The sequence below is a fragment of the Drosophila takahashii genome, chromosome 3L (genome assembly GCF_030179915.1).
Source record: "Drosophila takahashii strain IR98-3 E-12201 chromosome 3L, DtakHiC1v2, whole genome shotgun sequence".
In the NCBI taxonomy this organism is placed as follows: domain Eukaryota; kingdom Metazoa; phylum Arthropoda; class Insecta; order Diptera; family Drosophilidae; genus Drosophila; species Drosophila takahashii.
In genome coordinates, this window is record NC_091680.1 from 14,876,020 (window position 1) to 14,900,705 (window position 24,686).

General features: G+C 46.1%; 7 protein-coding genes across 9 annotated transcripts; 4 read left to right on the forward strand and 3 right to left on the reverse strand.

The window, feature by feature from the left end:
• Positions 1-488: 488 nt before the first annotated feature.
• Positions 489-7,685, reverse strand: LOC108066538 (transportin-1-like). Of its 2 annotated transcripts, none has more exons than XM_017155089.3 (10): positions 7,534-7,685; positions 6,991-7,093; positions 6,260-6,931; positions 4,489-5,601; positions 4,263-4,433; positions 4,033-4,204; positions 3,874-3,969; positions 3,457-3,532; positions 3,007-3,181; positions 489-2,949 (listed from the first exon to the last, which is right to left on the reverse strand). In XM_017155089.3, exons 2-10 carry the CDS (start codon positions 7,087-7,089, stop codon positions 2,842-2,844), a joined length of 2,682 nt encoding a protein of 893 aa, XP_017010578.1. In that variant the 5' UTR covers positions 7,090-7,093; positions 7,534-7,685; the 3' UTR covers positions 489-2,841. The 2 variants fall into 2 exon arrangements, with proteins under 2 accessions (XP_017010578.1, XP_070070426.1); XM_070214325.1 differs by having other exon boundaries at positions 6,991-7,096.
• A 501-nt stretch (positions 7,686-8,186) lies between these two features.
• Positions 8,187-9,205, forward strand: Sf3b6 (splicing factor 3b subunit 6). Its single transcript, XM_017155090.3, has 3 exons — positions 8,187-8,400; positions 8,479-8,597; positions 8,658-9,205. The coding sequence occupies exons 1-3, from the start codon at positions 8,383-8,385 to the stop codon at positions 8,884-8,886; spliced, it is 366 nt and encodes a 121-aa protein (XP_017010579.1). The 5' UTR covers positions 8,187-8,382; the 3' UTR covers positions 8,887-9,205.
• Positions 9,206-10,307: 1,102 nt separating this feature from the next.
• LOC108066604 (zinc finger protein 345) lies at positions 10,308-12,594 on the reverse strand. Its single transcript, XM_017155183.3, has 2 exons — positions 11,281-12,594; positions 10,308-11,227 (listed from the first exon to the last, which is right to left on the reverse strand). Exons 1-2 carry the CDS (start codon positions 12,520-12,522, stop codon positions 10,430-10,432), a joined length of 2,040 nt encoding a protein of 679 aa, XP_017010672.2. The 5' UTR covers positions 12,523-12,594; the 3' UTR covers positions 10,308-10,429.
• Positions 12,595-13,180: 586 nt separating this feature from the next.
• D19A lies at positions 13,181-16,371 on the forward strand. The gene is made up of 2 exons (XM_017155172.3): positions 13,181-14,421; positions 14,481-16,371. The coding sequence occupies exons 1-2, from the start codon at positions 13,494-13,496 to the stop codon at positions 16,070-16,072; spliced, it is 2,520 nt and encodes an 839-aa protein (XP_017010661.2). The 5' UTR covers positions 13,181-13,493; the 3' UTR covers positions 16,073-16,371.
• Positions 16,372-16,549: 178 nt separating this feature from the next.
• On the reverse strand, positions 16,550-17,131 carry LOC108066594 (uncharacterized). 2 transcript variants are annotated; one of them, XM_070214331.1, is made up of 2 exons: positions 16,816-17,131; positions 16,550-16,750 (listed from the first exon to the last, which is right to left on the reverse strand). In XM_070214331.1, the coding sequence occupies exons 1-2, from the start codon at positions 17,059-17,061 to the stop codon at positions 16,697-16,699; spliced, it is 300 nt and encodes a 99-aa protein (XP_070070432.1). In that variant the 5' UTR covers positions 17,062-17,131; the 3' UTR covers positions 16,550-16,696. The 2 variants fall into 2 exon arrangements, with proteins under 2 accessions (XP_070070432.1, XP_017010662.2); XM_017155173.3 differs by having other exon boundaries at positions 16,598-16,760; positions 16,816-17,120.
• A 349-nt stretch (positions 17,132-17,480) lies between these two features.
• Positions 17,481-20,359, forward strand: D19B. The gene is made up of 2 exons (XM_017155174.3): positions 17,481-18,608; positions 18,670-20,359. The coding sequence occupies exons 1-2, from the start codon at positions 17,759-17,761 to the stop codon at positions 20,130-20,132; spliced, it is 2,313 nt and encodes a 770-aa protein (XP_017010663.2). The 5' UTR covers positions 17,481-17,758; the 3' UTR covers positions 20,133-20,359.
• An 837-nt stretch (positions 20,360-21,196) lies between these two features.
• Positions 21,197-24,643, forward strand: LOC108066576 (zinc finger protein 420). Its single transcript, XM_017155149.3, has 3 exons — positions 21,197-22,189; positions 22,248-22,861; positions 23,597-24,643. The coding sequence occupies exons 1-3, from the start codon at positions 21,292-21,294 to the stop codon at positions 24,641-24,643; spliced, it is 2,559 nt and encodes an 852-aa protein (XP_017010638.2). The 5' UTR covers positions 21,197-21,291.
• Positions 24,644-24,686: the final 43 nt, after the last annotated feature.

Consider the following 24,686-nt stretch of genomic DNA (forward strand, 5'->3'; position numbering starts at 1 on the left):
GGGATTTTTATCGTTGCCCTTGTTGCTTTTTAGATTTTTGATACTATTACCCCAACCTACATAGAAAACTACAGTTTTATTGATGGTAATGTTATACATACATATTTATTCATATATATAATTTTCAATTTACATAAATCTCGATAGCTGAATTTTGAAATGGAGTTTTACTTAAACAAATATTTAAACTCCCGAAGAATAATCTCTAGCTTGCCAATATGCGAGACCATATAGCTAGATGTTGGGATTATACATACTTGCATGTACTTCATATGTGTATATATGTGTATGATTTTTATGTATATAGGCGCGTATATATATGTATATTCAATTTCGTTAGACATTTGCAGACCTTTTGTTAACCGAGTTAGTGACAGTGGATTTAAATTTAAAGGAGTACAGGATATAAACCTATCAGAGTTGTGTGCTCGATGAACTGTAAGTGTTATGGGTGGTGTGTGAAGAGTTAAAATTAAAACAATATTAACTAGGCTTGGTCTTGATTTACTTAAAGAAACAACAGAGGTGAAAGATTGTGTGTAAAGGACTAAAAACAGTTGGTAGTTTCCCTTCATAATTTTAATTACATACACACGATAATGTAATAAATAAGAAATAAGATTTCCTAATGCTCCACAAATGTATTTTGATTTCCTGTTTTTGTTACGTTTTGCATTTAATTAATTTCTTGCCCTAACTTGACCTAACATTTAGTATATTTTAAGTTCCCTACTCTTTTGTTTTTGGTTTGCCCTATCATAGTGAAAAATAATAGTTGGAACGAAAACCTATTCTGCATAAAATCTATAAATATATTTCATATAGTGTATATGTGTGGTGTGTATATGTTCAATGTTGTGTGTGTGTGTGTAGTTGTAGTGTTGCTTCAGTTTTTTAAAGTATATTTTTTATGCTTAAACGCTAATCACTAAGATCACCCGAGAGAGATACAAACGCACGCGAACGCGACCGGATTCCGCGATGAATCCGGATTAAGGTACAACGAAATCACGATTTTCCATTTTAGTTTAGTTTCAGTTTTAGCTATTGCTTCACTTCGCTTTAGTTAGACCGTATTATAGTTATCAAGTTTTGCGATTATTATTTGGGACTCGGGGGCGAAAGTCCCTTATTGTTAGTTTTTAAATTGGTTGAGTTTAACGCGACGCGAACGAACGACCCGAAGTTACTTTATTATCACACGTTCCCCCATTTCTTTTTTGAAACGAAATAAAAACACAAACGTAAACACGGTTTGCATAATTTCATAATACTATTACTTAGATTTACTTGGTTATCTTCCAGCTTCATAATCTTCATCTTCCTTTTATTTGTGTTTGACTGAGTTTGGTTTTCCCTAGTTTTTTTTTCGTATTTTTTTTTTAGTTGTTCCGCGACAATTTCAAAGACTTTTGTTTCCATTTAGTAGTACACTTTACACCTAATCGTATAATTGTAAAAAATTTGTTCTGTACAAACATCATAAATTATAGAGGTTACGCAAAACACGAGCCTATACAAATTATAGCAAAGTTTGAAGAAAATTATAATAGTTAATTAATTACACTTGTCCCTATACAAAAAAAATTATATAATAATACTTTAAAAAGTGATCAGTCAATGGTTGCTTTTGTATTCAGTTAAAGGATCGCACAAAAATAAATAAGATACTCAACAAAATCCTAATCTCAATTTTATACTTTTTCCCTATTTGCTTTTCGCTTTCACAATGCGTAAAAAAACACCTAATTTTGTATAGCATATGAATATCATGTAGTGTATAAGTAAATTTGTATCAGTAACAGTTGCAATATTATCGTTATCCTTGTATTATTTGTTTTCATTTTTCATATTTCGATTTTCATTACCCGACGAGATACCACGAACGACGATTACGATTATGAACGAACGAGCGACGAAAATACGCGAACGCGAAACCGTAAGAACCCGAAACGCGACGATTTTTCAGTTTTTCTTTCTTGTTAATGTTATTTAAGTGCTGAAAGTGTCGGGATCTCCTGAGAAATTCAAATCGGCTGTTGATGAATGCTTTCTATGGTTTTTGAACGGAGTTGAACATCAGTCTTTTGTTTGATTTGTAACATTTTCTTCAGCTGAAGCTTTTTTCGTATGCATGTGCACTTGAATCCATTTTTCCATTTCTGATCTCTGGATTTCCCAGTAGACCCAACACTTTCATCTTTCAACGATTTATTTAAGTTAGTTAATAATTACCGCGACACGAACCCGCAATATCATTATTTTCGACGATTTTTTGTTACGATTTGTTATTACCTATGAGAAACACCCGTGTGTTCAGCATATTAAACTCTATTTTCGGTTTGGGGTTGGGGGTGAGTGTATTGGAGGTTCTGGGCATGTCTACTATAGCACTGACTCCGGTTAAGTACGGCCGGAACACATCATTTTCTGGTAGTTCCTATTGAGTTGTTTGCACGACAAGGGAATTTTTGTATGCTCTAAGCGGACAGACGAATGCCTAAAGAGGTTCTACAGATCTAAGATCCTCTAGCTTGACTTCGAATATATATATGTGATTCTTCTCTATTAGATTTATCGATATATGTATGTGGTGGTTATAAATCTGGTATGCAGTTGCTTTTATGTGAACTTGCTGCTTTTTTTTCTTTCGATTTCTATAAGCTTAAATTTCAATGTTAACGTAACATTCGAACTGCATCGAATCGAATTACTTAGGGAGGCTAAAGATTAAGACGACACGCTTACTACGCATACTTGTACATAATTGTCTAGTTAAGATGTTGCTGCTTGGCTCACTAGTGGGTGCAGGTGGGTGTGGAGCTTGGAGCTTGGCTGGCCTTAGATGTTGTACATTGTGGCCAGGCGCTCGGCCAGAGTTGGCGGGAATTGCTCCACAAATCGACGCCAGTTTTCCTCACCCACTTGGGTCTTGAAGCCGTGAAGGATCTGAAAAAATATATATATTTTAAATAAAGAAATATCATCTCTAATAGAACAGCTTACCTTTTGAATCATCTGATGCAGATCCTGCGGGGGATTCACCCACGAGGCGATGGCATCGCAGAAGAATATGAAGTCGGGCACCACGCCAGCTGGATTCACCGTGATCATATGACACATTCCACGGAAGGCCGAGTCCTTCTCATCATTGTCTCGTATGTGCCGCAGTGATGTGCACCTGCATTTCGTTGTAGAGAGAGCGTTTAGATGGTGTTTTTGACAGGCAGTAAATCAAATTGGCAGGCATTGGCAAACACGAACGTTTGAAGGCAAATTTGAAATTCCAGTTAAATGTTGTGGTTAAAAAACGTGTTCAAATAATAGTGTTTAGTTGTTAGAGATTAAAGAAATGGATGGGTAAGCATAATTTGAGTTATGGCACGGGAAGGATAGTCAAGAGAATAGAAAGAAAGAATAAGCTAGTTAAATATAATTATAAAACGTGTTACACACCACTGTCGTACAAATTCGGGCAAATAAGGAGCCACTTCAACTGGGCACACATAACCTAGACGACCGATTGTTATTGCTAAAAGAACAGAAGAAATAAGTAGAAATAAATCAAATGAATTGAATAAATCAATATCACACGTAGTTGGCTTTAATTGATTGCTAAACTCGAATTGAATATCAATTGCGATTCGCGTCTATCTATATCACAATGCATGTTGTATGGGAATGAGGTTCGATTTCGTTTCGTTGCTGCTCTCGTGCAACAAGTAACACAAATTAAAACAGAAACAAAATTCCAGACATCCACATACGCACATACATTCAGAGTTCGGAATCATATATATGTACAAACAAATCGCATATAAATTCTTAGACATAAATTTGTTCCAGGTAATTGGATCAGCCCAAACGGCTTACCTGTATTCTCCAGCAGAGTCTTGGGCGTATTTGGGCGGTTGATGATGATAAACAGGTCGCTGAGTACGAGGCGTATGTACTGCTTTGTCTCCTCACCTTTAAAGCAAAATATTCCATTAGTTTTATCATATAACTCGCTAAAAATATCTTCATACTCACCCAGTTTCATGCAAATCTCGCCTATGGCCCATGTGGCATTGTTGCACACCGAAATAAAGTCGGGGTTTAGGTTTTGACCCAAAATGGGAAAGAATTCGGCCATGAAGGGATGCACGTGGGGGAAACAGGCCTTGGTCAGATCTCCGAGCAGGGCAAACGAGGATTGGCGCACCTAAAATTGAGTAATTTAATTGTAATCGAATCGTAATAAGATCAGTTTAAAGTCATACCTCTGGCAGAACGTCCTGCATGCATTGGTAGAGCAGATGCATGATATTGCTGTTGGCCACCAGTGTCTCGATGTGGCGATCCAAACCCTCTGCTAAGCCAGAAAGCAGATCTAAAGCAACAATCATGCGCTCTTTGTCGGGATGATCATACGTTTGGTTTTGTTTGCACAGCTTGAGAAGAGAATTAACTTGATTTAAGCATTCTTCATTAAAAAACAACCCTTACCATTTCCTGGTTGATGGTCTGCTCAATTAGGGAGATGCATCTCCTGTAGACCGGATCGCAGTAGGGCAGAAAACCGGACTGCAGGGCAGTGGCGATGCTCGACAGGCACTCCAGCAAAGGGAATAGGTCCTTGTCGTCGTCCTTAAGCAAATTCCACTTGTCGATCAGCGGCGGCATTAGAATTTCAATGTACTGCGGCTTGTTTAGGTGGTGACCCACAGAATCAGCCAGAGTGCCGACAGCATCATACAGGATCAGCAGATTCTTGTGCTGATACTTGGAGAAAGCGAAGACGAGCGTCTTGAGAATATACTCCAAGTAGGGCACCAGTTCCGTGCAGGCCTCCTCCTCCAACGTGGCAAAGGCAGAGCAGGCAGCCTCCTGAACGCGCTTGTTCGAATCCAGGATGCGCTTCAGCAGCTCCTCCATCAGCGGCTTCAAGTACTGGTCGTGCGGCTGGTTGACCACCCAATTGGCGTACCGTGAGAGCGTCCAGCAGGTGATGGAGCGCACCAGCGCCTTCTTGTCGGACAGACAGCTAATCAGGTAGGGAATCAGCTCCGGCAAGTGCTGGATCATGCCCTGCATGCAACCCTCGGCGATGGCGCCCAGGGCCAGCACACCGCTCTCCTTGATCACCCACTCTTGGTGGAACAGCGTCTCCTTGAGAATGGGCAGCACGACGGGCAAACAATCCTCACGGAACACATTGGCCAGCACATCCAAGGCGGCAGCGCTGCACTTGCGCAAGTTCCATTCCGATAGCGAGCTATCGTCGTCCAATCCGTCGTCAAAATCGTCGTCGTCATCCTCGCCCGACGCTCCGGCTCCCGCCTCCTGGGTACTCTTGATCGTATGGGCGCGGGACTTGTGGAAACGCGGCCGGATGTCCTCCTCCCGATCGGGCACCATGTCATCCTCCTCCACATTGCCCTTCAGCAGAATAATGTCGACCTCTGAGTAGCGCATGCCTCGCACAAGCACTGGAGCCAACTGGGATAAGAAGGGCGCTAGCACGTCCTTGCAGATGCTTTGCTCTGCCAAGGAAAGCCAAAATTCGGAGGCCTCCAGAGCCACTCCCTCATCGGAGTCCTGGGTGCGCAGCAACATGTACTGAAATTAGGTATATAATTAATTAATTGCAATTAAATATCATTTCTATTAATTTAGAAATCGCAAAATTGTTCAATTTCCTAATATTTCTCATCAAATTTTAGATCGTTCCTATGGCAGCTATATGATATAGTAGTTCAATTTTGATAAAATTAAAATCGAAATTCGGAAATATTTAAAAAGAGTCATATCCCAGAGTATAAGAAAATACAATAAAAACCAACGAAGCAATCATTTTTTTCCTATTAATTTGCATTTAATTATCCGATCGTTCCTATAGCAGCTATATGATATAGTGCTCCGATTTTGTCTAAATTTTATTCGAAATTCAGAAATATTTAAAAAATATTATTCCCAAGAGTAGAAGGTAATATTTAAAATAACACCGTTTTACGTTTTTTAAGATAAAGTTGTCCGAAAGTTTTGGGGAAAAGTTTCATCCCGACAGTTAAAAAACTGAGAGACTAGTTTGCGTAGAAACGGACAAACAGACGGACAGACGGACATGGCTAGATCGACGCGTCTACTCATTCTGATCAAGAATATATATAATTTATGGGGTCGGAAACATCTCCTTCACTGCTTTCACAAACTTCTGACTGAAATCATAATACCCTGTGCAAGGGTAAATTCTTTAGATTTTTCAAAGACTTCTCACCTCAATGATCTGCGACATGTGCGGCATAAGGCGGTCCATGCGCACCTCCAGCAGCATGACCAATCCGTGGCAGACGTTCTTGCGCACCTCGTGGTCCTCATCCGAGGACAGGTGAAATAGGTTTTCGATGAAGGTGTCTATGTTCAGCATGAGGGCCTGTGATCTGTTTATGATGAACTGGTTGATGCAGGCGATGGCGTGGGAACGGATCTTGGGACTGCTGTGCTTGAAGTACTGCAGGAACTTGGGAATCATAACGTTGAGCGGCCTGTTGAGCGCCGCCGAGTCCAGGATCTCGGCGGAGTCCTCGCAGATCTTTTGCAGTGCGCTGAAGGCTCCTTCGCACACATTGTAGTCCTGGGCGTCGAGCATGTCGCAGAGCGAGGGCAGCAACTGTGGCCAGTTGTGCAGGCCACCATTGCTGGCGATAGTGGTGATCAGGATGCCCACGGTGGCGCGGATCAGCGGCGAGGAGTCGCCCACTGCCTGCAGGCACTCGTGCTTGATGTACTCCACGATCTCCGGCTGCAGATTGCTGCCGTGCATGCGGATGTTGTTCTTGAGGATCAGGCCGCTCAGCGAGCGCGTGGGCTCGTCCTCGGTCTTCAGTTTGGTCAGCACGTAGATGAGATAGTTGTTGAAGTCGGGATAGCGATTGAATTCCTCCAGTTTCTGTGGGGGAAATGGGGAAAATGTGGGTTGGTTTGGGGGCGGAAAAACTCAAAACTCACCATCTGTACGGCCATCTGGGTGGCTGTGTCCGGTGACTGCGACTCCTTGAGGATCGCTATGATTTGCTGCAGACCTTCTCCCTGTGGTTCCCACGTCATGTTGCTGCTGCAAGCGGAGATTGAATTTTAAATTAGGGATTGGGCATTAGAAATTAGAAATTAGGGTTAATGCCCTCGCAAGGGGTAGCAACTGGGGGAGAAAGAGAGAGAGAGCGAGAGCGAGAGAGGCACAATGTTCGAGGCCACTTACGCACACCAGCGCATTTCGCACCCACACTCGCGCACTGCGGGCATCTGCTGTTGTGAAATTTGCAAATATCTACGTTTTCCGTCCGATTTTCCCCTGGCACTTTGTGGGTTTTCAAGATGATGGCCCTTCCCCGCGAGAAACATGCGATTTCCTGCCCAGAAGCCAGACGGGGAAAAAAAAACCCCGAGCAGAACCCGCCTACCTCCGCCATATTCCGTGTGAACCTCGCTCGAGCCCCGAAAAAAAAGGGTTTCCGTTAAAAGTTGGGCATTGCCCGCCATTCCCGTACTCACCTTTGGGGGTTTTCTGTGCTTTAAAACTAGTTTGGTTGGAATTATCTTGAGTTTTCCTGCGAATTTTCTCTTTTTTCACCTTTTCTTCGCACAATTAGCAGAGTGGTGTAGTGTGGCCGTGTGTGAGCGAGGGAGTGTGCTATTCGGTGGTTAGAGATGGGAGCGTGACGTCGTGGGCCCGTAATTATTTTAGTTTAGTTCATTTAATTTAAAACTTGTGACTTACAATTAAAGATACATTTTAAAACACTCAAAAATCGTAAAAAAAATATTTTAAGAGGCGCCAAAAAGCCATTTACTGATTTCGAAAACAAGGAAAATTAATATAAAATTTATAATGGTAATTGGATAGACAATGCGCTTTTAAAAATATTTGTAGTATTATAACGAACACGAGCTGTAGGCCATAAACGCTTCTAAAATTTTTAATCTCATATTAGATGATAATCCTTTAAAAATAAAAACAAATATCTTTAACAAAAAAAAACATAATACAGCTAAGGGCTTGCTCAATACCTGGATACCTTCTATTATTATTTTTTTAAATTCATAATTTGACTATCTGTCATGCTGCGATATATCGGCATAATAATAACAAGCCCATCTCTGGATGCTAACCAACGGTCACACTCAAGTGCGACCACACTTTCGCCACTTTAGAGTGCCCGCACCCGCCACCCTGGTCAATTTTGTTTGGGTTTGAGGCCAGACAGAGGAGTCATTAATTTTAAACAAAGGACCACGCTTCAGGACATTCATCCCAGGTCGGACAAAGCCGCGTCTCGCTTTCCCCAGGGCCGAGTGAAAGTTTCTCGCCTTGTCGCAGTTTAACATCCGAGGCGACCGGTCATGAATAAGCGCAACCATGTGAGAAGAAAACCCGAACTCCGTAGACAAAGTAATTGGATGGCGGTGGAAAAACTGAAAACTATATTTATTTTGCAGATCCGCCTGCCGCCGGAGGTGAATCGGCTGCTGTACGTGCGGAACCTGCCGTACAAAATCACCTCCGACGAGATGTACGACATTTTCGGCAAATTCGGGGCCATCCGACAGATACGCGTGTAAGTTTTCCAGCCTTTTTCATCCCGTGAATCCCCTCAAGAAATGCCAACTCCTTACAGGGGCAACACTCCGGAAACGCGTGGCACCGCCTTTGTCGTCTACGAGGACATCTTCGATGCCAAGAACGCCTGCGACCATTTATCCGGCTTCAATGTGTGCAATCGCTACCTGGTGGTGCTCTACTACCAGTCCAACAAGGCCTTCAAGCGCGTGGACATGGACAAGAAGCAGGAGGAGCTGAACAACATCAAGGCCAAGTACAATCTGAAGACGCCGGAGGCTCCTTAGAGGCGGCAGAGGGGACACCATTTCCACCCAACCAACTTTCCACCAGTTTAGGGAACTTCTCGCTCTACTTATATGTGTATACCAAATTTTTGCTATCTACTTGTAGATTTTTTTGATCGCATTTTTGTATCATTTGAATCTAATCATTATCATCCATCCATCACTCCATCTATCATATGAACGGCCGGAGATCGCGGAGCGCAGCCATTTGCGCAACGCAATCCGACTGTTTGCCATCATTTGACGACATTAAGACACTCTCTCATCAAAATAACAAGCAAGTAAAGTAAAAATACAAAAAAATTGAAAAACTACAAAAGGTTGTTTTATTATTAATGGGGTTTTAATTTTAAGATTGCTTAATTCATGGTATAAAAACTATTTGATCTTAAATTTCACCCAAAACCAATTAAGGTTAACTTAAGTTGTCTCGTAGTCAGGCAAAATAATTTAAATAAATTACAAATAGTTCATTTGATTAATTAGAACGTAATCTCTCATCAAAATAACAAGCAAGTAAAAGTAAAAATACAAAAAAAATTGAAAAAACTACAAAAGGTTGTTTTATTATTAATGGGGTTTTAATTTAAAGATTGCTTAATTCATGGTATAAAAACAGGGAACGAAAATAACTGTTATTGTAAATTTTTCATACAAAAAAATCACGCACTTAGAAGGGTCCTAAAAATTTTTTAAATACACCACAATTTTTATTAGCCATTGTAGTTTACAAATCCGTAATGATTTTTATTTTTTGATTTTTATAATAAAACTCAAAAAATAACTGTTATTTTTTGATTTTTATGAATAACAGTTATTCCCTTGACATTTTTGAAAAAATGAAATAATTAAAAAAAACATAATACCCGTGCTTTTTATAACTTACTAAAAATTTGTTAAAAAAGGCAACCGCGCATATTTTATACCTATATTTTTTTAATATTTTGTTTACCCACAAAATCGCCATAAATCAAGTTTGAGTTTTATTTTGATCACGACGAATAACTGTTATTTGTCAACTTTTATTATAAAACTCAAAAAATAACAGTTATTCTTTGAGTTTTACTTTACAAATCAGAAAATAACTGTTAAAGTGTGATTTTTAAAATAAAACTTATAACAGTTACGTTCCCTGTATAAAAACTATTTGATCTTAAATTTCACACAAAACCAATTCAGGTTAACTTAAGTCAGGCTAATTCATTTAAATAAATTAAAAATTTTTCACAATTGACACTCTCTCATCAAAACAACAAGCAAATAAAGTAAAAATACAAACAAATTAAAAAAACTACAAGCGGTTGTTTTATTTTTAATAGGGTTTGTTGAAAATTTTATTTTTAAGATGGTATAAAAACTATTTGATCTTAAATTGCACCCAAAACCAATTCAGGTTAACTTAAGTTGCCTCATAATTTAAATAAATTACAAATAGTGCCTTTGATTACTTAAAACTAAGGTAACAGTTAAGTGACAGTTAAATATTAACCAACAATTTAAACTCCCTTTTATTTTTGGGGAATTCTGAAGCCAAATGGAAACCTTACGCTAATTTCTCATCAAGATTGGACTCGGGATTAGTCTGGCCAGCTGCCGCTGCTTGATACTGTTCGTAGCTGTTCTGCTGCTTCTCCAGAGCCCGTTGGTTCTCCAAATCCTTGAGCTCCTCCTTGGCGGCCTCGGCGATTTCCTGCCGCAGTTCCTCCACTTTTCGTCTTCGCTCACTCTTCTGCATCGCCTTCTGTCGCGCCCTTTCGCTGATTTCCTTGGGCGGCCTGGGAGGCTTTGGCGGCTTCTCGTCGTGGACCTTCTGGTGGCGGATGAGGGCAGCTTCCTGGCGGAAGTGAGTGCCACAAACCTTGCACTCGTACGGCTTTTCGCCGGTGTGTATCCACTCGTGCTGCTTCAGCGACTGCGAGTTGGCGAAGCGACGCGAGCAGAAGCGGCACTCAAAGTCCTTGACCTTCTCGTGGACGCTCTTGTAGTGGCGCTTCATGTTGCCCAGATTGTTGAATCCCTGGCTGCAGCCGGGACACAGGTGCATGCCCTCCTTCTGGACAAACTTTGAGCGCGCGGGCGCTTCGCTGGGCGGCAGCTGGACGGTGGGTATGGGATTCACCACGGTTCCGGCCAGTTGGGCCAGATCAACGCGCTCCACGCGGCGCGGATCCTTGGGTATGGTGGCCACCGATTCGGCGCACACTTTAAGCAGCTGATCCGCATCCATCTCACCATCTCCCTGCCTCTGTCTATAGGTTTCCAAAGCCCTCTCAACGCTCTTTTCGTGGATCTTCAGGTGCTTCGTGAGGCTTTCCGTGTACAGGAACTTTTTGCCACAGACCTAAAAAATAGAGAAGTTATATCAATCTATTTTACAGGTGATATTATCCCCACCTTGCACTCGCAGCGCTTCTCCCCGGTGTGCGTCATCTCGTGGATTTTGCAGGCGTGCGACTTTCCAAAGGTCTTTCCACAATACTGGCAGGCAAAGTTGCGGATCTTCTCGTGCACAATCTTCACGTGGCTATCCAGAGCCCGCTTCGTGTGGGTGGCATGGTCGCAGATGTGGCACTTGAACTGCTTCTCCTGCGTGTGGGTCAGCAGGTGCTTGCTCCACTCCTGCCGGGTGGTCTTGCCCACTCCGCAGTACGGACACACGTAGTTCTTGATGCCCGCGTGCCGCAGAAGATGATTCTTCAAAGCACTATTGATGTGGAAGCCCTTGCCGCAGATGTTGCAGGGAAAGGGAAGCTCGGCGCCGGTGTGCTTGTACATGTGCTTCTTCAGGGCCACCGGGCAGCGGAAGACCATGCCGCATTCCCCGCAAGGCTGCTCCGAACGCGGTGCACTGATCCTTGCCTGGTTGTGAACCTTTTTCAGGTGGATGGTCAGCAGGCGGAGACGGGGAAATAACAATTTACAACCCTCCACAGTGCAGGGAATCTCATCCGCCTTCTTGGTGTGCGCATAGTCCACATGGAGACGCAGTGCACCGGCTGTGGTGAAGCCCTTGCGGCAGCTTTCCTCCTCGCACTGAAACGGGAGCAGGTCGTTGTGGTGCTTCATGTGCTCCTCATAATTCGCGGGCTTCTTGAACTTCTGCTGGCAGATGGGGCAGCTAATGAGGCTGGGAATCCTGCGCCGCCGCCTGGCCAAGGGCTGCTCATCATCGCTGGAGAAACCATCCGCTGATTTATGCTCCTCCTCCTTCTCGTTTTCTTCTCCACTGGATGAATCCTCTTCCTCCTGTTCCCTGTCCCCGTTCAGCATCTTGAAGACCTCCTCTTCGTTCTCGATCAGCTCCATTTTGTGGTTTAGCAGGGGATCCTGCCTTCCCAATGCCTCGGAATCCTCAGAATCCAGAATCCTATTGCTGGCCACCATTTCCTTGAAACGCTTGATGGATTCCGCACAGAGTTCCCGGAAATCGTGCAGGTCGTTCAGCCTGGAGAAGCACTGGGTGCATAGCTTCTTGGGGAAACCGTCGCCTTGATCCGCCTCCAATGAAGTCAGGGAAACCAGTTTCCTGACCAAATCTGGAACCAGGAAAAGATCATGGCCGACACCCTGCTCCAGGTGGCCAAGGCAGATGCGACACAGCGAGTGGACGGAGTACTGGAGCTCCCTGGTGCCCATTTCTCCCGATTCTCGGGGAGATTCCGAACCGGGTTTCAAAACAAATTTTGTGGCAGTGTGTTTGCCAGTGTGGCCGTTGCGCTCTAGCTTTAACCCATTTCGGTGCGGTGGGTGAAAAGTCAACCCCTAAATAAATAATATTTTACTATTATCTCAGGGAATAAAATATTTTAACCCAAAAGAATAATTAAAATAATTGCCTTCGTTTCTTGAATATTTCTTAATTTTTTTAACAAAAAAATTTAAATGTATTTTTTTTATTAAATTAAAAGAAACAATACCTTCATAAAAGTTGAAATTAAATTATTCAAATATTCATTATAAAAGGTTACTAAAAATAAAAATTTTAAAAATTCGGCTTAAAGCCTAAGTAGCTACGGCTGCCCATTCCTGTAGCTTTAGTTTTTAACTTTTAGGAAACAATATGTAAATAAATAAAAAAAATATTACTATTTTCATAATAAAAGGTTATTAAAAATAAGGATTTTGATATTATCTCCTTTTAGTTTTTTTTTTTTTAATAAAGAATAAAAGTGAAATTTACTAAAGCAAAGTTGGAAAATGGTAAGGTTTCGTCAAATTTCAAAAAACTGTGCAGGCCCTGCAATTAGTTTCAACTTGTATTCTGTAATTCAACAGTTTAGGAAGTTCCATAAAATAATTTTCTCCAAATAATCCAGAAAACTAAAACCTGACTAGAATTTTAATTAGTAAAATTACAAACACCCATCGAGGGTTAATTCTACGTTGCGGTTGACCAGCCCTGGTAGACACACCGAGTAGTCACTCAAGCGAGTAACTCGCTGGCAGTCGTACCTGCTTATTGCCCACTCGCCCGTTCGCCAGTCGACGAGTATACAATTTTTTCTGTGTCAATATTATTTTATTGCTGACTGAAAGGAGGGGAAAACGCAAAAAGGCTATAGAAATTCGCCCCGATCCGCCGACTGCCGACTGCGAGTGAAAGCAAGATGAACGAGGGCAGGCAGTACTCGATCCACAGCCTGTGCAGGATCTGTCTGAACCACCTGCAGAACGACGCCGCCTACGATTTGTATCTGGTGCCAGGACTCTCGAAGAAGCTATGTTTCTGCACCTCCCTGTCCGTGGAGCAGAACGACGGCTTCCCGAAGAACCTGTGCACGCTGTGCTACACGAAACTGAATGACCTGCACGACTTCCAGAGGCAGTGCGTCGATTCGGTGCAGAAGTTCCAGGATCTGGTGGCCAGCAATGTCTTTGCCTGCCAGAGCAGCTTCGATGTCCTGGATCCCAATGTCGCCGTCCAGGATTACCAGGGCGAGGAGGAGGATCATGTCAACTACGATCCCCTGCTGAATCACAAGATGGAGCTGATCGAGAACGAGGAGGACGTCTTCAAGATGCTGGAGCATGTGGACAAGGAGGCCGAGGAGGTGGAGAACGGCGCCAAGGTGGAGCGCGAAGATCCGGATGAGGATCTGTCCATCAAGATGTTCGACGACGACGCTTCCTCGCTGGAGAGCGGCAATGACAACGACCACGACCTGGATTTCGAGCCCAACAGCAGCGACGATGACATTCCGCTGGCCCAACGGATGCGGGGAGTTCCAGCTGGAGGAACCTCCTCCTCCTCCTTGGCCAGCAAGCCCAAGGCGAAGCGGGGACGCCCCAAGAAGATCAAGCCGCCGCCGCCGGCGGACGAGGAGGAGATCAGCGGCTCCTCCGAGGACTCCGAGGATGACTCAGAGGACAAGCCGAAGAGGAAGCGCATTCCGCTGGAGGAGCGCCACCTGCACCGCATCATCGACTGCCACATCTGCCACCAGAAGTTCAAGAAGGCCATCCGCTACGAGGAGCACATGAAGTACCACAACGACCTGCTGCCCTTCCAGTGCAAAGTGGAGACCTGCAAGAAGGGTATTCCCATTGATTTACCTGCCTTAAATAAGATTACTTATCAATTTCTCCTCCTTAAGGTTTCACCACCGCCAACGGGCTGCGCATCCACATCGACCACGCCCACACGGAGCTCTCCGAGGTCCACGCCTGCATCGCCGAGGGCTGCGGCAAGACCTTCCCGCGCGTCCGCCTGCTCACCTTCCACATGAAGAAGGTGCATGGCATCACGAAGGCGGCTGCTCCTTTGCGCGACTTCCCCTGTCCCGAATGCGACACCGTCTTCCGCTGCCCCACGGCGCTCAAGAAGCACATGTACAAGCACACCGGCGAGGAGCTTCCCTATCCCTGCAACATCTGCGGCAAGCGGTTCGTGATCAACAGTGCTCTAAGGGATCACCTCATGCGGCATGCGGGCATCAAGAATCATGTGTGTCCCTACTGCGGAGTGGGCAAGACGACGCGCCAGGAGTGGAACGCCCATATCCTCACGCACACCAAGGAGAAGAAGTTCAAGTGCCGGCAGTGCGACCACGCCTCGCACAACAAACAGGCGCTGTCCAACCACGTGAAGGTGGTGCACGAGAAGCGCAAGGATTTCGCCTGCCAATACTGCGGCAAAACCTTTGGCAAGTCGCATGCCTGCAAAGTTCACGAAAGAAGTCACACGGGGGAGAAGTGCTGCGAGTGCAAGATCTGCGGCAAGATCTTCCTCTGCGAGAAGAGCCTCACCAAGCATTTGAAGACGCACGAGAAGAGGGATCTGCCGCCGGCGGAGCCCCATCGCCAGCAGCTCAACATTCCCATGCCGGGCCAAATGATGCCTGGCCAGATGCCCATGCAGATGCAGGCCGACGGCCTGGTCCAGATGGATCCCCATCAGATGCCCAGCGAGGAGATGCTCAAGGCTTGCGGCGGCGGCAGCGGCGGGTCCGCGGCAGTGCCTCCCAAGCCGAAGAACTCGCGGCGCGTCCAGCGGGTGGACATTTCCCAGCTGGCCGGCACCGCTGTGAATCCGATACCCTCGGTTTCGGTGCCCTCGTGGTCGCCGCAGGTGAACTTCACCAAGAAGGAGGGCCAGCACATCTGCCCAGGCTGCGGGCGCGGCTTCAACAACATCGGCAACATGAAGCTCCACTACAAGATCATCCACGAGAAGGTCAAGGACTTTGCCTGTCGCTTCTGCCCCAAGCGCTTCTCCAAGGCACAGATTTTGCGCCACCACGAATGGATACACACCGGGGAAAAGCCATTCGAGTGCAAGATCTGCGGCAAGCACTTCCGCCAGGAGACGGCGCTCAAGAAGCACATCAAGACGCACGAGAAGCCGAACAGGAGGCACGTGCCCGAGCGCAGTGCACCCACACAGATCACGTTCCGCAAACTGGAGCCGGATGCCGAGCCGCGGAACTTCGATCAGTACCAGGATCCCGCGGTGGAAAGGGCGGCCGCCACTGCCGAGCTGCTCGCCCATCAGCTGGAGGAGAACGAGGCCAAGCGGAAGGCGGACATCGAGCGGCAGAAGATCGCGGCGGCCGCTTGCGAGCAGCTGACGAAGCTGCAGCAGCAGCAGGAGATCATGAAGGCCACCACCTCGTACGATGGCTACTACGCGCAGAAGGCCCAGGCCGAGGGCACCAGCTTGGATTCGTTGAAGATCGATCATGTCTAGGCTTTAGGCTTTACTTTATATATATACATACAATCTAGCGACTTATGTATCCACTTCTACAGCAGCTGTCACTGTCCGGAAATCTTTTAAGCATGCCTCGAATTGCTCTCTAGCTGGATGATCAGATTGTAGGTTTATAACACATAAACAGCCCTAATTATTCGAGTACATATTACAATATGAACACTTCTTATTTTTACATACGTTTATACATACATGCAATATATGTATTTTGTTTTTCCGTGTAATGTCTCCCGTGCTTACTTAGAGTAATGGATTAAAATAATATACACAACGCCCGTTGGAGTTTCCTTTTAGTGGGGGAGATTCTCACAGCCCTTTGCAATACCAGAACCAGTGATTTTTAATAATAAAGTTATCTTTTTTTTTTAAACCCACTTTAATATCACCTATGAAACCATAAGCTTAATTTTAATTAAGAGATTTATTCGTATGCAGCTTGTTTTGAATACAATTTTACATTTTTAAGTCCTGTCTTCAAATTTAGTAAATAAACATTTTTTAAAAGGAAAATATAATCGATGGGAACTTTAATTGTAGAGAAACTATGTTAGAAAGATTGTACAATGATAAAGGGTATGAAATATATCAGTCTTCTAAATTTTAGGGGATTTCTGGGGGAGTTCTGTTCATCTTAAACGGTTTTTTCTGCTGGATCTAAGGAATCCTAAAATAAATAAATGAATCTAAGTAATTCTAATAAGATAAGGATAATACTTAACTATTAAGTTCGTCCCATTATCATTCTTTAAATCCATCAACGTGGAGAAAATCAATTTAGCCTCCTTTCTGTTGTCCTCGGCCTTCTGCAGGACCTTCCTCTGCTTTTCCAGGATCTCTTCTAACTTGGTGACCTCCAGTTTAAGCCTGTTGTTCTCGATTCCGGCATTTTGTAGTGCTAGTTCAGTTTCCAAAATTTTGGCTTTGGCTTCCAGAGATTTTATAGGATCTTCGTCTTCCTGTTCCATTTTATTTAAATAAACTACAATTTTAGCGTCACTATTTTAAGACTTATGAAAAACGGCGTACTTTGTTATAAAAAGCTGCCATAGAAACAATCCATAGAAACCAGTTTTAAATTTAAATAAGTAAGAAAAAGGTGTACAAATTTTTGACAGCCTTAACTTTTATTTTTATGTATATTATTATAGTCTGTAGACTTTTATTGAACTAAAATAATATTAAAATATTTTATAACTTCCTCTAAAGTAAGCATAGAGGAAGGCTCTGATTATTCTTTTGTAAATCCGACTATTATTTATTATAAATAAAACGTTTTTCCTTACAAATTTTAATTTTATGTTTCTATTATTTAATAAATGAATTAAGTAAATAATGTTAGTGCTATTTGCTTGCCCGCGACTGTGGTCTTATTGCCCCATCCCCTGCGCACATGTGTGCATGAGAAAAACAAAACAAAACGCCTGAGTGTGGGTGGGCGAGTGCTAGAGCTGCGCAGTTTGCCAGCGAGTCTACTCGCCGCCTTTGCGGTTAATCGATAACCGAATTGCTGACGAGCCTGCACACCGACGCGCACACACACGCAGGTACGCGAGTACACACACAAATGTGTGTTGTATTGGATTTTTTTCTCCGCCGAGAACATTTCGGATTGCTTCATTTTTCGGGATTTAGGATCTCCCAGCTAGGAATCGAGTGGCCGCAATGAACGAGGGGAGCCAGTACTCCATCCACACGGTGTGCCGCACCTGCCTGTCGACGCTGGACGACGCGGCGGCCTACGATCTGTTCCGAGTGCCCGGTTTGGCCAAAAAGCTGTGCGTCTGCACCTCCCTTTCCGTGGAGCAGGCGGATGGCTTCCCCAAGAACCTGTGCACCGTGTGCTACTCCAAGCTGAACGACCTGCACGAGTTCCAGAAGCAGTGCGTCGACTCGGTGCAGAAGTTCCAGGATCTGGTGGCCAGCAACGCCTTTGCCTGCCAAACGAGCTTCGATGTTCTGGATCCCAATGTCGCCGTTCAGGATTTGCCAGGCGAGGAGGAGGACAACGTGCACTTTGATCCGCTGCTCAACTCCAAGATCGAGATCATCGAGAACGAGGAGGACGTCTTCAAGATGCTGGAGTCCGTGGAGAAGGAGGTCGAGGAGGTGGAGTTGGATCAGCTGGAATCCCAGGAAGACTCCTTCGAGAGCGGCAACGATAATGATCTGGATGCGGACTTCCAGCTGAACAGCAGCGACGACGACATTCCGCTGGCCCAGCGCAGCCGTCGAGGTCGAGGAGGAGCCAGGGGTTCCAAGGCGGTTAAAGGCAAGTCAAAGGCGGCCGACGAGGAATCGGAGGACATCAGCTCCTCCGACGAAGACTCCGATGGCAATCCCAAGGACAAGCCCAAGCGCAAGAGGATTCCCGCCCAGGAGCGGGATCGCCACCGTTTGATCGATTGCCACATCTGCCACCAGAAGTTCAAGAAGGCGATCCGCTACGAGGAGCACATGAAGCACCACAACGACCTGCTGCCCTTCCAGTGCAAGGTGGAGAGCTGCCTGAAGGGTAAACCTATGCTGTAAACCTTTTACAATAAGAGATTTAGATTGATAATTGCAAATTCCAGGCTTCACCACCGCCAACGGGCTGCGCGTCCATGTGGAGCACGCCCACACGGAGACCTCGGCCATGCATCCGTGCACCTACGCCGGCTGCAACAAGTCCTTCGCCCGGCCCGTGCTGCTCAGCTTCCACATGAAGCGCGTCCACAAGGTGGACACCCCGCAGCGGGACTTCCCCTGCACCGAATGCGAGAAGGTCTTCCGCTGCCCCACCGCCTTGAAGAAGCACATGTACAAGCACACCGGCGAGGAGCTGCCCTTCGCCTGCGAGATCTGCGGCAAGCGCTTCCCGATCAACAGCGTCCTGCGCGACCATCTCCTCCGCCACGCGGGCATCAAGAATCATGTGTGTCCCTACTGCGGAGTAGGGAAAACCACCCGGCAGGAGTGGAACAAGCACATTCTCACGCACACCAAGGAGAAGAAGTACGAGTGCCGGCAGTGCGATCATGCCTCGCACAACAAACAGGCTTTGGCCAATCACGTGAAGGTGGTGCACGAGAAGCGCAAGGATTTCGCGTGCCAGTACTGCGGCAAGACCTTCGGGAAGTCGCACGCCTGCAAGATTCACGAGCGGAGTCACACGGGGGAGAAGTGCTGCGAGTGCAAGATCTGTGGAAAGGTCTTCCTGTTCGAAAAGGGACTCACGAAGCATCTAAAGACCCACGAGAAGCGGGATCTGCCCAAGACGCAGGGCGCGAATCCGCTGATGGGCGGCGACGGAGCTAGTGGCTCCTCCACCGCCACCATTGCCAAGCCCAGTCCGCATTTGCGTGGACGCGTGGAGCGCGTGGACATTGCCCAGCTGGCCGGAACGGTGGCCAATCCGATTCCCTCAGTGAATCTGCCCTCCTGGTCGCCGCAGGTCAACTTCACCAAGAAGGAGGGCCAGCACATCTGCCCCGACTGCGGCAAGGGCTTCAACCACGTGAGCAACATGAAGCTGCACTACAAGGTGGTCCACCAGAAGGTCAAGGACTTCTGCTGCCGCTTCTGCCCCAAGCGGTTCGCCAAGAAGCAGTATCTGCGGCACCACGAGTACATACACACCGGCGAAAAGCCGTACGAGTGCAAGGTGTGCGGCAAGCACTTCCGCCAGGAGCAGGTGCTCAAGACGCACATGAAGGTGCACGACAAGCCGCCGCGTCCGCCCGGCAAACCCAAGGAACCGGCGGGCCAAAAGGCCGAAACGAGCACCGCTGTGAAGCGCCAGCAGCCCAAGAACTTCGAGCAGTATCAGGATCCCGCTGCGGAACGGGCTGCGGCCACCGCCGAGCTGCTGGCCTACCAGATCGAGGAGAACGAGGCCAAGCGGAAGGCGGAGGCGGAGCTGCGGAAGATCCAGGAGGCCGCCTTCGAGCAGCTCAACAAGCTGCAGAAGCAGACAAACACCTACGACGGCTTCTACGCCCAGAAGGCCGAGGCGGAGGGCACTTCGGTGGACGCTCTGAAGCTGGACCACGTTTGAGCGGCATTATCCCTTTAATTATGTGTGTTTCTATGAAGGACATGTATGAGTTTTAGGTCTCTAAGGTTTACCAACTAATTTCCGTCACTTTGCAAGCATGTTTTTACTTTTTTGTATTTAAACCACCACTCCCCCTCTCAGCTGCTTAAGTTTGTACTTTATTGTATTCATTTATAACTGAATTTAACGATTTAAATATGATTAAATAAACAGTAATAAGTATTCAAGATTTGAATTTCAAATTTCACGGTTCAGTGTTGGTAAGTGAGCGATGTTGGCGAGCGACATTGCCTGCCGCTTGGCTTTTTTCAAGCCAAAAAGAGCTGTTTTTTTTAACTTAAGGCCTAGTACTCACTTCAAGGGAAAAGCCTACGAAATAAAAATTCACATACAAAATTTTGAACACGAAATTTTCCGCCTGTCATTTTTGTATAGAAATTTTCGTATCGTTGCCTTTTTGATTGAAGTGAGTACTAGGCCTAAATTAAAATTTATTTATTATATTTTATTTATTTATTTATATAAAGCTAACTAAAGCAAAGTTAAAACTATAAGCTAACTAAGAGCTAACTAAGAGCTCTAGCAGCTAAGGCCTTCAGCTCGTCTGAAGTGTCGAATTAGATAAATTTTTATTTATTTATCATATGTGTATGATTTTATTTTTGTTAAATTAAAATAAGGTGGTTTAATTTCTTTCAGCTTACTACACTTAAAAATACAACTAAAACAGTTCATAAATTTCGATTCTTACCCACCGGGTGGTTTTTATGTAGTTCTTATAGTGTGTAAAATCGTGTTCCTTTTAGCAGGCAGCGGTGCAGGGAAAATGCAAATTTCTTTGGAAAATCATCTGGAAACCTCATTTACCCCCGTGTATTTTAAAACCAGAAATTGAAGAAATATAAGGGGTGAATGAGGGTTTGTCCCTTTCCCTTGTATGGAGAAACCTTATGAAAATAACAAAATTTTCCATAGGACCTTTCCCGCTGGCTATTCTTGAATTAAATTTTCTAGCTATTTTTGATCTTTGGCTACTTTTATTAGCCATCACTGGCGAGTGTTTTTTTGGTATTTGTTTTGGTTTGTCTGACGCGTAAAGTTTTTCTCGGCCTAAAAATTCCGTGGTTTTGACCAATAGATTCCCCCTGGAGCAGGCATCATGGAGCAGGAGGAGGAGCAGGCCGCCCAGTATTCGGTGCACGCGGTGTGCCGCATCTGCCTGAATCGCCTGCCGGAGGATGGCGGCGGCCCGGGATCCTTTGACCTCTTCCTGATCCCCGGATTGGCCAAGAAGCTGTGTTTCTGCACCTCCCTGGCGGTGGAGCAGTCGGATGGCTTCCCGAAGAGCCTCTGCACGCAGTGCTTCAGCCGGCTGGACGACCTGCATGAGTTCCAGAAGCTGTGCGTCGATTCGGTGCGGAAGTTCCAGGAGATGGTAGCCAGAAACGTCTTTTCCTTGCCCTCCAGTTCGCAGATTAAAACCTTTGATGTTCTGAATGTGGCTGGGAACGAGGCCGAGCTGGTGGGCCAGACGGAGGAGGAGGATCGCATCAACTTCGATCCGCTGGTGGATCACAAAATGGAGCTGATCGAGAACGAGGAGGATGTGTTCAAGATGCTGGAGCACGTGGACAAGGAGGCAGAGCAGGTGGAGAAGGCGGTGAAGCAGGACGAACTGATGGCGATCTTTGCCGGGGATTCCACGGAGGAAAGCGACGAAGACGATTTCGAGCAAGACGTGGACTTTGAGCCCAACAGCAGCGAGGGCGACGATGATGTTCCCCTGGCGCAGCGCTTGAAAGCGAAAGCCAAGAGGCCCCGAATCAAGGAGGAGGATCGGGATCAGGAGAGGGAGTTCCTTACCGGCTCCGAGGAGGAGCAGGAGGAGGAGAAGAGCAGGCGGAGGAGGATTCCGCCAGGCGAACGCCACCTGCACCGCATCATCGACTGCCACATCTGCCACCAGAAGTTCAAGAAGGCCATTCGCTACGAGGAGCACATGAAGCACCACAACGACCTGCTGCCCTTCCAGTGCAAGGTGGAGACCTGCAGGAAAGGTAAGTAATATGGGTTAACCTTTTCCAAATAAGATTACTTATTAATCTATCATTTTAGGTTTCACCACCGCCGGCGGCCTGAGGCTCCACATAGACCACGCCCACACGGAGCTATCCGAGGTTCACTCCTGCAGCGTCGACGGCTGCGGCAAGACCTTCCCCCGCATCCGCCTGCTCACCTTCCACCTGAAGAAGGCGCACGGCATCACGAAGGCGGCGGCGCCGCCACGGGATTACCCCTGCTCCGAGTGCGAGAAGGTTTTCCGCTGTCCGATGGCCCTGAAGAAGCACATGTACAAGCACGACGGCAAGGAGCTGCCCTTCCCCTGCAACATTTGCGGCAAGCGATTTGTGATCAATAGCGCTCTAAAGGATCACCTCATGCGGCATGCGGGCATCAAGAACTACGTGTGTCCCTACTGCGGAGTGGGCAAGACCACCCGGCAGGAGTGGAACACGCACATCCTCACGCACACCCAGGAGAAGAAGTTCAAGTGCCACATCTGCGACCACGCCTCGCACAACAAGCAGAGTCTGGCGAACCACGTGAAGATCGTGCACGAGAAGATCAAGAACTATGCGTGCCAGTACTGCGGGAAGACCTTTGGCAAGTCGCATGCCTGCAAGATCCACGAGATGACGCACACCGGGGAGAAGCGCTGCGAGTGCAAGGTGAGATTGGGGGGAGATCTTTCACTTCCTTTAAAGTTGAACATAAATTGGAAAAAAAATTATTTTAATTTTAATAATTAATAATTTTAATAATTCACTCCCTCCAAGCTCTATTTTGTGTAAAAATCTTGATTTTGTACCACCTTTAGTTTTTAAGATATCGTTAAAAAACTGCCGTATTCGCTCGGGACAAAAATAGAAGTGATTTTCGAGGAAGTTCATTCAACACTAGAATTTAGCGAATTTTGATGGAATATTTGAATGCGATTTTTTGTAGAATGTTGTCCAAACATGTCGCTGTGAAATGGTTTTGGTTTTACTCAAAAATGGTTTGCAGTTTCTTTTTTATGCAGTTTTAACCAAATTCGCTCCAGACATTTTTTCTTAGCGTTTTGTAGAAAGTATTTCTTTACCTCTATCCCTCAATTTCTGCCTGTTTTGCTTTTAACTTAATAGTTTAACATGTAAATGAAGCATTCAGTACAGAAAAATGTCACATATTCCTAAAGGATAAATTAAAAAAAAAAAATCAAAAAATAGCCAAAAATTAACTTTTGCGTATATTAATGGGGTTTGTCATAAAAAAAAATCAAACTATACTCCAAATTTGTAGTTAAGCTCAGGATCAAACTATTTAGAAACTAAAATGGGGGCAAAATCATGTGGAAATATGTTTTGTTCAAGTTCCAAGTGGAAGTTCCCATATGTGTTATTAATTATGTACTCTTCTTCCAGGTCTGTGGCAAAAAGTTTCTGTATCCCAAGAGCCTGACCAAACACCTGAAGACGCACGAAAAGCGCGTTCTGCGGGCCATCGAAACATACCGTCAGCGACAGGTGGAAATGGGCGAGGCACCCGGCGACACCCAGTTGGACAATCCCCCAGCGCCGCCAGTTGAACCGATCATGTCCCAAAATGCCGCCGATGAGCTGCTCAAGGTGTGCGCCGAATCCGTGGCCACCATACCCAAGGATCCACGCAGGGTTCAGCGGGTGGACCTTTCTGAGCTAGCCGGCACCGCTGTGAATCCCATACCCTCGGTTTCGGTGCCCTCGTGGTCGCCGCAGGTGAACTTCACCAAGAAGGAGGGCAAGCACATCTGCCCCGGCTGCGGCCAGGGATTCAACAATATCGGCAACATGAAGCGCCACTACAAGATCATCCACGAGAAGGTCAAGGACTTCGCCTGCCGCTTCTGCCCCAAGCGATTCGCCAAGGCCCAAACGCTGCGGCATCACGAGTGGATTCACACGGGCGAGAAACCGTTCGAGTGCAAGACCTGCGGCACTCATTTCCGCCAGGAGACGGCACTGAAGCGTCACCAGCGTACCCACGAGAACCGTCCGCCAGTGATTTCACCCAAATTCTACGCAGCTCGCGAGGAACTGGAGGAGCAGGAGCGGAGCAAGCGAGAGGCCAAGCGGCAGGCGGAGGCCAAGCGACGCGAGATCGCCGAGGCGGCCAAGGAGCAGCTCTCCTCGCTGCACAAGCTCGAGGGCAGCGATCGCAACCTGCAGTCGTACGATGAATACCAGGAGGCGGCGGCGGAGCGGGCGGCTGCATCCGCGGAACTCCAGGCGCAGCAGTTCGAGGAGAACGAGGTGAAGCGGCGGGCGGAGGACGAGCGCCGGAAGATCCAGGAGGCTGCCTACGAGCAGCTGGAACGGCTGCAGCACCAGCAGGAAATCGACAAGGTGCAGAGCTCCTACGACGGCTACTACGCCCAGAAGGCGAATGCCGATGGCACCACTTTGGACGCCTTGAAAATCGACCATGTCTAGGATTTGATCGGCGTTTAACGCCATTCAAAAGTGGGAAAAACAG